This window comes from Cyanistes caeruleus, chromosome 8 (genome assembly GCF_971803275.1).
Source record: "Cyanistes caeruleus chromosome 8, bCyaCae1.hap1.1, whole genome shotgun sequence".
NCBI classification, from domain to species: Eukaryota; Metazoa; Chordata; class Aves; order Passeriformes; family Paridae; genus Cyanistes; species Cyanistes caeruleus.
In genome coordinates this window covers 247,191-257,628 of record NC_141708.1, presented here as the reverse complement: position 1 = coordinate 257,628, position 10,438 = coordinate 247,191, and the positions used below count along the sequence as shown (strand labels likewise).

Sequence of the window (10,438 nt, the reverse complement as noted above, 5' to 3'; positions counted from 1 at the left end):
AATTATTTATTTTATAGGGCAGGAGACATGGAAAAGCCCCTTTAATTTTTCAAATTTCAGACTGATTTTTTCAAAGTGAGCAGAAAGACATAGGAATGTTTTATGTAGACTCTTGAATACTCTTAATAATATCCAAAATTGCTATTTAGAGCAGAAGCACATATTAAATCATGTAGGATCAAGTCAGGGACAGCTCTTGAAATCCATATTTGCAATTAACTTTCAGTAATGTCTCAGTTCTTACTATTCTGTTAAATTCCATCAATTTAATCAGAGGTTGGATGGCATGTTTAAGCAACAAACTGACAAATTCTGCCAGCAAAATGATACAACACATACAGTCCCTCATGTCAGCAATGTGTAGTCAAGTCTTTTCACCAGCTACCTGGGCTATAGGAGTTGTTTTGGGTAAAGATAGATTCAGTTGTTGGTATGAAGCAGAAAACTTGGCTGCTTTTGTTTCTGTTGATGCTGAATTTCAGTTTTTGATATTTTAATTATATTTAGCATTCTTTCAGAACATTTTTCAATCATTAGCTGATCTAAGAAAGCAAGACTACTCAGAAGCTGAGCTAAAAGTAATGCATTTTGGGGCTAGAAATTAGCAGCAGAACCTCACTAAATATGACATGTATATAATGAGACCCCAGGTATATTGTACATATTTCTGCAGTCAGATGTAGGTTATCTTTACATCAATCATTATAAAGGCCTCTGAACAAGTGAAATATTTAGAACATTTATTTTCATTTATTGAGTATTTAAGATAGTCGGGTTGATTAAGAAAAAAATAACTGTTTTGCAAAGAGACAGTGGGATCTAATCTTGTGCAGCTAGAGGAAAGGAGTCCCTCAGTCTGGTTTTTGCTCCCTGCTGGTTCCATGTGTTGTCTTATCTGTCGGTTTCTCAAAGTCCATAGAGGAAAGTTCATCCATAGAGAATTCTTTGGGAACCATCCAATAAGAAGGGTGAGTATAATGTCAAATATCACATTATTTTGATTTCAACATTTACAGTCCCTTTTACCAAATTCCTGTAAACTCTGGCTCACCACAGATGTCTCCCTCTTACCAGGCAGCCTTTCTTTTTAAAGTGCTGAAAGTGTGGGAGGCTTCCAAGCAAACACTGATTTTTTTTTCCCCTGACAGAGTAGGGCTGAGCTGAGAGGTATTTCAGCCCTGCTGGCTGCTGCAGGAGGAGGAAAGCTGCAGCTTCTACAGCTGGGTCCTACTACAGATGAAGGCACAGCTGCAGTGAGAGAGAGGCAGTGGGCAGAGAGGGGCAGAAGTTGCTCTAGGAGATATTCTTGCTAATCCCTGTTCCCACTTTCACTCTGCAGCATTAAACCTTCCTCCAACTGAGATATTTTTTCCTCAATTATTATTGGAGAGCAGAAGGAGGGGGAGTTTGTTCACACTTTTGTTGGAGAGAACAAACATGTCCTTTTAATCCTGAATTTTATTTACAGATTTGAAACTCCAATATTATATGATATAATTTTTGCTACTAAATGAAGTAATGGATGCATTCAGAGCATTTGAAAATGGGTCGCTCTTGTCCAGTTACTCTGCTCCTGTGAAGTGGGATCCCTTCCGTCGGCCCTTGGACTCCATCCCGCCCTGGCAGTTCAGGCTTCTGGCAGCAGTAATGCTGGTGGTGACCTCCCTGTCACTTGCTGAGAACCTGGCTGTAATCCTGGTAACTTGTAAGTTCAAGCAATTGAGACAGCCTGTCAATTATATTGTAGTCAATTTGTCTGTGGCTGATTTCCTGGTCTCATTGACTGGTGGTACCATCAGCTTTTTAACAAATCTAAAAGGTTATTTTTTTATGGGATACTGGGCTTGCGTATTGGAAGGATTTACTGTCACATTTTTTGGTAAGCTTGATTTTATTTGTAGTTGTATGTTCTTTTCCTTCAATTTCCTTCAATGTATTCTGCAGCTTCCTGAATCACTGACTTTGCATGCCTATGGATTCACTGGTATTTTCCCCTGCTACATATGTTCTGTAGTGGAGAGTGAAAAATATATCTCTCTATCCCTGTCATATACATGGCCTGTTGCAAGTGTACTCATCATTGGATATGTTCATAGAATGAGGAAAAGCTTACCAATAGAATAACAGTGCTGTGGGGCTTATGGTAAAACAATTTCAGGGAAAAGATCCTTATGCATAGCTATTTTCAATATTTGTATTTAGGTGTGTGGATAAATAAGAGAGAGAGAAAAAGAGTGAGTGGCTGCCCATGAACTGTGGAAAATCTCAGGGCACAGAGCATCTTGTGTTCTCTGTCCTCCAGGGGCTCTGAGGAGCTGGGACACACCTGTGACAGTCTGTCCACACATCTACATCTTTTTGTGATTTTTTTTTTTTTTGGTGATTTTTTTTTTTGTGGTTTTTTTTTTTTTGTTTTTTGTGATTTTTTTTGTGGCTTTGTTCACTTACTACAAAAAATATTAGAAGTACCCTAAGAGGAAAAATTCTCACCACACAGTAGCCCATATAAATACATCTCTGCAGAATAAATAGGATGTTAGTTTAAAATGGGGCATCTACTCACTTGAGACAGATACTCATTCCTCCGTCCTGTCCCGTTCCTGAAGCTGCATGAAGACAGCCAGAAATGCTTGTCCTCCCTGCTCTAAATCACACACAGTGCTGATCCTCAGCCTGAAAAGGAGTCCCACAGCTGCTCTCTGCCTGTTTAGGTTAGACAGAGGGAATGTCAGTGAGGGACAATGCTTCTACATCAGTTTGTGGGAAGTAAGCCGTGTCCTATGGAGCAAGATCAGGCAATTTTGAGATTTTGGTGTCCCGCCAGGTAATATGTACCTAAATTGATAATTTAATATTGTGGGCAGCTGTCTGCAGGTTTGAGTTTTCTGATAGCCTGAAAATTTTTTTGCAAAGATAACATTTTGAAGATTTTAGGTAATTAATTTGGATGCTACACATAATTTGCAGCTTTTCAGAGTAGAACCAAACAAAAAGTGTATGTCCTAATCTCTTAACTGGCCTGATTAGCTGCTTGGTTTTGTAGCCCTTATACTGTAGACTGGCAAACTGGACAAATGTGAAATTCTTATGCTCTTCCTTAATATTAGAATAATGCACATAAATTGCCCATCCTTTCATAACCTGTGTTGATAGAAAAGGTGTCTGATGTAGTGGGTAGTCAAACAGTGTAACTGGTTGCTCGGAGTGGTTGTGGAGTCTCCATCTCCAAAGATACCCAAAACCCAGCTGGACTTGGTCCTGACAACCTGCTAGATGGACAGTGCTAGAGGGGAAATGATGACCTCCAGGGATGCTTTTCAAAATAAACAGTTCAGGGATTCTGTAATTTGGAATGGTGTTTTCAGTTATCTACCCAAATTTGATTCTGACTGTGTTCTGCAGGCATTGTAGCTCTCTGGTCTCTGGCTCTGTTGGCTTTTGAGCGGTACATTGTGATCTGCCGCCCGCTGAGAAATACACGCTTGAGGGGGAAGCATGCAGCTCTAGGTATTGTCTTTGTGTGGAGTTTTTCCTTCATTTGGACCATTCCACCAACAACTGGTTGGAGCAGTTACACCACCAGTAAGATTGGAACTACTTGTGAGCCTAACTGGTAAGGCCACTCTCACAGAGTATGGTAAAAAATGAAACTTGCAGCTCAGGATGCCTTAGGGCCAGGAATTTAAAGAAAAGGGTTAAAGATGATGTAAATATCTGAAAAAAACCCAAAAAACCAGATATAGAGAAAGTGGTAATAAAACTGATCAAAATTTTCCACGATCAGTTTCTAAACCAAAAATTTCTAAAGGGTGGAGCCTCCATCTCTAATGAAAATCATCATCCTAGACCTTGTGCTTTTTGTCAGGAGTCAAAGGATAAAGAGAAAGATTTTTTCAGAGGACTGGACAAAGCTCTGAGCAAGCTGGTCTGAGCCCATAGCTGGCTCTGCTTGGAGCAGGAGGTTGGACTACACATTCCTCCCCACCTAATCAGCCCACAGTTCTTTTGTACTGTACCTTTAGTTGTAGAATCCTCTCCTAGCCCCTGGGCAGGGAGATGGCCCAGTGCTCCATCTGGTGATATGAGTAGAGCTGCAAAGGGGCATCTTGAATAAAAACATTCGACAAAAGTACTACAGACATTTTTGAAAAAAAAAATTAATATTTCAAGAAAATAATAATAACACTTAGAAGTAATACATACCCAAGCTATTTTGTATTTTATCCAGGTACTCAGGAGCTAATGCTGACCGTACATACATCATTACGTTCTTCACCACCTGTTTTATAGTACCCTTACTGGTGATTCTGGTATCCTATGGAAAATTAGTGCAAAAGGTAAAAAAGGTAAGAAGAAGCACTCAGAAGTAAACTTGTAAAATGTGTATGCATGCAAATGTTTGGAATTACTGTGTTTGATTTTATATAAAGATCAGATATAAGCAGATCAGATTTTCAGGCAGCAAACACACACAGTTATATCCCTTGTTATATAATTATCCTTACACACACAGAAATTCACGCTATGGTTAGAAGTGATGTTTTAACGTGTGGAGTTCATGTCACTTAGCAGTACATCTCATTAGTCAAACATCATACAAATGAAAGAATGTCTACTTCATAAATAAACAGAGCGATCCAGTACTGCTTTATTCACAAGTGTGCTTCAATTCATTGACATTTCATAAGACTCAAACCAGGCAAATTAGAATTCAGCTTAAAATGGCTGCAGTTGTAAGAGTGTTGCCTACTACTTAGTAATACTCAAAATAAGATGTAGCCTTTGTAAATAATGCAATGCTGTTTAATAAACAAAATATTAGCTTGTCCAGGAATATTTAAAATACTTGAGAAATGCTTTTGAATTTTCTTCAGTGGTTGTGTTGACCTGATCCAAAGGAGAAGCTGCAAAAAGTGGCAAAGAAGACAATAGCATCAGAAAATTCCTATTTGGTACAGGATCTGGGGACAAGATTTTGGGACAATATTGATAACTGCAAAGCTCTGAAAAGCCAGTACCTGCAACATATTCTGTAAATTAGTAATGAATTGCCATATGGTTATATCTCACAACTAAGCTCATTTTCAAAAATCTGACTGCAGTGAACAGAGAGAGATCCAAGCACCAGAACTGGTGTCTGGGGGTTCCCAACCAACCCTCTTCATGCATTTTGTCCTATGGCTGTCACAGTGTAGGCTTGTTCCTGAGTGGAGTAGTTGTGTCTTCATAGTCTGCCAGTCCCTCAGTCCCAGTGACCCCAGCTTTACAATGCCAATTGTAGCTTTCAACATCAAAATTGATGAAAGAAATTAATCTTTGGGAAAATATCAGATTAGCAGTTTACAACAGAGGTAAATTATTATGGCAGTATTCCTTTTTTAGAAGATAAAGCACCAGTATGTTTTTCTTAATCAGTATTGAGTGAGAAAGGAAAAGCTGTATGTGAAAAAAAGACCAGGCTGATACAAAACAAAGATGAAACAGTTGAAAGTGCAATAGAGGAGATTGTGTTAGTTTTCCAGGGACTGCACTTCTGCTGAAAGGGAGGCTGGGCCGCTGTCTGTGTAGGAACAGCATACATGAAAAAAATGCTACAGGAATCTCATATATTGGCAGGGAATATCTCATCAGTACCAAACACAGCCTTTGTTAATGCCTAGTAACTTGCACTTATTGTAACAATTCATTATTGTTCTTGTTGTTGTTGTTGTTATGTTTATATTTGGTAAAAACTGATACACATTGCAGCTTTCTACAGAGGTGGAGACATCGCTCTTCCTAGGAGGTGTTTCTATACCTCTTTAAGTACAAAATATGTTGAATTCTCTGAGTGGAGTTCAAAAATTATTAGAGAAAATGTCTCCGTAGAGTTCTAACATTACTGCAGGAAGTTAAAAGGCCATGTTATGCAAACAAATCTTATTTTATTAGAATGTAATATTGCAAGACCTGGCATCAGGTTTCTCTGGATCCATACTGAGTTAGTAATTATTTCTCATGTAAAATAACATTTCATAACAGCACCTTGTTTCACTAAGTCATCAGAAACCAAACAAGGTTGTTTCCTAGAAGGATGCTGTTTGACATCAGCTAATCTCTGTATGAACATCTGTGCTTAAACTTCTTGCATGATCACTGAGGAAAAGAGGGAGAGCATTCCTACTAAATGCCCCAATCCCACTTTAATTCTGGTATCATTAGACCATAAATGCTCTTCTGGGGAAGGCCATAAAGCACCACTGAGCCAGACAGGCTCCCCTGGTGTGAATTTGCCCCTTGGTGAGAAGGTTGTGCAGCCTCAGCAGTGTGGTCTGTAATATCCGTATCAGACACCCAGTGTCTGCAAAAGCTACATGGAATAAAAAGTGCTTGAATTCAGCTCGGTATCTGCTCATGAATCACCATGATGACCTTCTTTTTCACTTTGACAATAAAATACAAAGATACTTAAGCAAAGGAGAATTTACTATTGTTGGTATAATGTTGGCACCTATCCCTCTGTGTTGCCACAACTGGGAAGAGCATATCTTCCCCTCTAGCATGGCAGCTAGACAGCTCACTAAAGTCACTGCTTGGACACCTTGTTGTTTGTTTTCTAGAATCTTGTCTTTTTTCTCAGGTGTCATATGCACAAGGAAAGCTGGGAGCTACCAGGAGAACTGAAAGACGAGTGACTAGAATGGTTGTTTTTATGATCATTGCCTTTCTAATCTGCTGGATGCCATACGCTACCTTTTCTATCCTAGTCACTGCATATCCCTCCATTGAGCTGGATCCTTGTCTGGCAGCAATTCCGGCTTTCTTTTCCAAAACAGCTACAATTTATAATCCAATTATTTATGTCTTTATGAACAAACAGGTACTGTATGCTCTCAGAGTGTCTCTAACACTCATATTTTGCGATTTTGTCTTGCTTTATGATGAATTATTTCTACCTGCCTACGTGTTAGCTAACAAGCATTACGATATCCAGCATTTCAAATGAACAAATAATCTGCCTGGTGGAAAACAGTGTAAACCTCTGAGCATTATTGGAATATAAATGTTAATAATTAGATATTTAATAATATCTTTAATATTAATTAATATTAACATTAAATTAATGTCATATTAATTAATAATATTATTAATGTTAATAATTTAGATATTATAAAGGAAAATCAGCCCTTGGGGAACATGAGTTAGTTTCCCATATGGAAATTATGTTCTCAAGACTGTCCCAGTATATTTCAATAATTCTTTAGGAATGCAACACCAGTAAGTTGATTTTGAGGTGGGGTGCACATTTTCAAACTTGCCTTATCTTGGGGAAATGAGGCATTTGTGATTTTTGTGCAGGGAGTAGAAGGATTGCACACATTCATTTAACAGGGAGCTTTCTTCTCTGGAATTAGGGCAGAGGATTGGATGCAGAGAAAAAGAATTGACATGGGGATGAACCAGAGTTCTATGTACTCACAGTGATAAGATAATAAACATGGGCAGATTTCTGCAATGGATGCAGCTACTGAGTGGCAGCATCAAGCACATAAATTAAATAAAGAAAAATAGCTAAGTGACTGTTGAATAAAAAATGGTGAATTTATTTATCCAGTCCTGCAGAAAAAGCTATTGCTTATCTCACATCTTGTGGACAGCACTCTGATCTCCCAAACCATGTAGATGTGTGCTACTCTTTACCCTGTTCGTGGATATGAACAACAAAAACCTATCTTTGTGTACAGGAATTTAGTATATGAAGGCATGAGTCTGGAGAGATGATCAATTATGTCCATTAGATATGATTAGCTAGAAGCAGAAAAGAAAAATTCTTTTTTAGGTTAAGATTGGGTCTTTTCAGAATGTAGTTAATTTTTGAGTTTAGAGTTCTTCATGGGGGCATAGGCAAATATACTTTATGGGGTTATTTCTTTATATTCCCAACTGATAAATTAAATAATTTCCAAGACTTTTAGCTAATATGCAGAACTGATTTTAAATTTCTTATGTGTTTTGATTGATCTCCTGTATTTTCAACTTTTTAGTTCAGGCAGTGTCTGATTCAAATGTTGAGTTGCAGTGCCATAGGAACTGCAGAGTCCAAGACGAACCTGACTTCAGAGAGAGCAGTGCTAACCCAGGACAGAAGAGGCAGCGAGATGTCCCCCACAGCAGTCCACAGCACCATTTCTAAGAGGAAAACAGGAGATGAACACAGAAGCTGACAATCTTTGGCTCTGTTGACAACTTCAGAAAACAAAATGTGTCCCATGTAGAGGGATCACTAATTTAAAGCTACAGTGTATTTCATTGTTCCAATCACCTAATATAAAGATATGTTGTCACTGGGGACATCGTGGTCCTGTGGACACCAGCTTTTGAATGCCAGGCTCCTCAGGGAGTGTGAGAGCTTGCGGCAGGTAGTGGCACCACACTGCTCTGTGTTTCTCTCCCTCTAGTCCTTAAGTCCCTGTTTCTGCTTAAGTCTCATCCTCACTGCTTTAATTAGACTGCTGAATCCAGAATAAATTATTAACTTGTTATTACACCTCCGCTTTCAGGAGCAAGGACTGTAACACAAATACAGCTTCTGTGAGCAGTGAAAACAAACAGAAATTGCCAGCTTTCCATGGCTGTATTCCATCTCATATTTAATTCACACAATGGAGTGCAGCAATATACTTAGCCTTAGTGGAACGTCACTTGCACATGAAAAGCCAAACCAGGTTATGAGTGTAATAAAGACAGATTTCTGTTTCACACAGTGCTTGGGATCATTGTATGAAATGTTGCTAAGAACTAAGCTTGTGGTAAGGCACATTGGAATTTTAATCCTATATAAACTCTATTCTTAAGTGAATGCATTTTAGGGGGAAAGGCAAAGGCTGACTGTATTTAAATGCTTTAGGATGGAAAACCATTATTTCTACAGAAGACATTAGTACAATGCCAGTTAAAACAAATGTTGTTCCATAGTGGTACAGAGAAGCTACACTAGCTCCAGCCTGTACAGGCCTTAGCTATAGAATTGCAATATGGAATGAATCATCTGTGGTTCAGTTTTACTTCAAAGAAATAGAATTGTTTTAGAATAAAGAAGTTTTCTTTCTAACAGATTTTTTTTTCTGCTTTCTGTAAATGTTTGAAAAACTATATTGCCTTGAGAAAGAGTGGGACTACCTGAGATACTTTTCATATACTTGTCAAAGCTAGCTCCTGAGCAGTACCTTGCTGTCTTGGAAGTCAAGAACCATTCCTGCAGCAGCTGGAGATGCTGGAGGATCAGGAAGAGGGGACACAGGCACACAGCACAAAGCACATCTTGAAGCCCTGGAATGTTGCAGGGACTGGCTTCTGTATGATCCCCTGCTTGTGAGGAGGCGAGCTGCAGCTGCCTGCTGGGGTGGAGGAACAGGCACAGGAGCGTGTCCCTGAGCCCCTCTGGCCTTGGCATACCTGGTGAACTGCTTGGCCACCTGCTCCTGCCTGTGGCCCCTCACAGCACCCATGGCCAGGCACACTCTCCCATTTGCATCTTACAAAAGCCCTTTGGATCTTTTCTACAAGGTGTCCTTTGCAGAACAAGAGGGGAGATTAGGAAACATTGGATTACTTTCTGTTTTCTGATTAGAAGGATGTTCAGACTCCATTGCCCTGATTTCATTTTGGGATGGTAAGATCCAAAGAGGGGAGTTAGTCTACAAATAAAATCATGAGCTGCACATGTGAGAACTCACTGCAAGACTCTACAGTCTTCCTATTCATCTCACAAAATTTCATGAGGTGACTGCCTTTCACAGTGTAATTTTGGCCTCAGTGGGCTTGAACTTTTGCAGGGCTCAATCTTTAACCCAAATCTTAAACCCTTTATTCTGACAGGCACATTCTTTACCAGTAATCCTGTTATCCAGTGTTATCTGGAGCAGAGCAATGAACAGATGTATATGCCTTTTTAAAGTGTTTTAGAAATACTGTGAGATAGGAAGAGTATGGTATTCAGTTATTAATTGTATGCACCTTTTTGTGCTCATTAGTCCATTAAAGCAGTCAGATATGATTTGAAAGTAAAAATTCTTGTATTTAAGACTCAGATTTTCTCTTTCAAGGATATATTGACCTAGGTTAATCACAAGTTAATTATATTACATGTATTAAATCATGAAGAATTGGCAGAAGTGCTGGTGTTTAATTAAAAGCAACAGAATTATTTTGTCTCCTGAGAAGGTGAGGATATGTAAAGTATAGCTCTGTAGTACAAAATAAAGAAGCAAAAATTAAGTAATTGAAAAGAAAAAAAACAATGTAAAAATGCATGGAAACTAGTAGAAAACAGCAAGGTGTCTCTATGAGATGTTCCCATATTTGATAGAAAAAAAAGGAATAAATAATAAATAGAATCTGTGGGTATTTTCATCTTCAAATGCCTTCAGTAATGCTTTTCAGGAGGAGGAGGAAGAGA

General features: G+C 38.7%; 1 protein-coding gene and 1 long non-coding RNA gene across 3 annotated transcripts; one reads left to right on the top strand and one right to left on the bottom strand.

Moving 5' to 3' along the window:
• The first annotated feature begins 1,252 nt into the window (after positions 1-1,252).
• On the top strand, positions 1,253-9,093 carry LOC111931665 (vertebrate ancient opsin-like). Its single transcript, XM_023930366.2, has 5 exons — positions 1,253-1,879; positions 3,403-3,613; positions 4,229-4,346; positions 6,620-6,859; positions 8,025-9,093. The coding sequence occupies exons 1-5, from the start codon at positions 1,519-1,521 to the stop codon at positions 8,202-8,204; spliced, it is 1,110 nt and encodes a 369-aa protein (XP_023786134.2). The 5' UTR covers positions 1,253-1,518; the 3' UTR covers positions 8,205-9,093.
• LOC111931666 (uncharacterized) lies at positions 1,444-4,294 on the bottom strand. 2 transcript variants are annotated; one of them, XR_002865705.2, is made up of 4 exons: positions 4,204-4,294; positions 4,017-4,132; positions 2,564-2,703; positions 1,444-1,729 (listed from the first exon to the last, which is right to left on the bottom strand). It is a non-coding gene; the product is annotated as an uncharacterized LOC111931666 (long non-coding RNA). The 2 variants fall into 2 exon arrangements; XR_002865706.2 differs by lacking the exon at positions 1,444-1,729 and having other exon boundaries at positions 2,365-2,703; positions 4,017-4,105; positions 4,204-4,292.
• Positions 9,094-10,438: the final 1,345 nt, after the last annotated feature.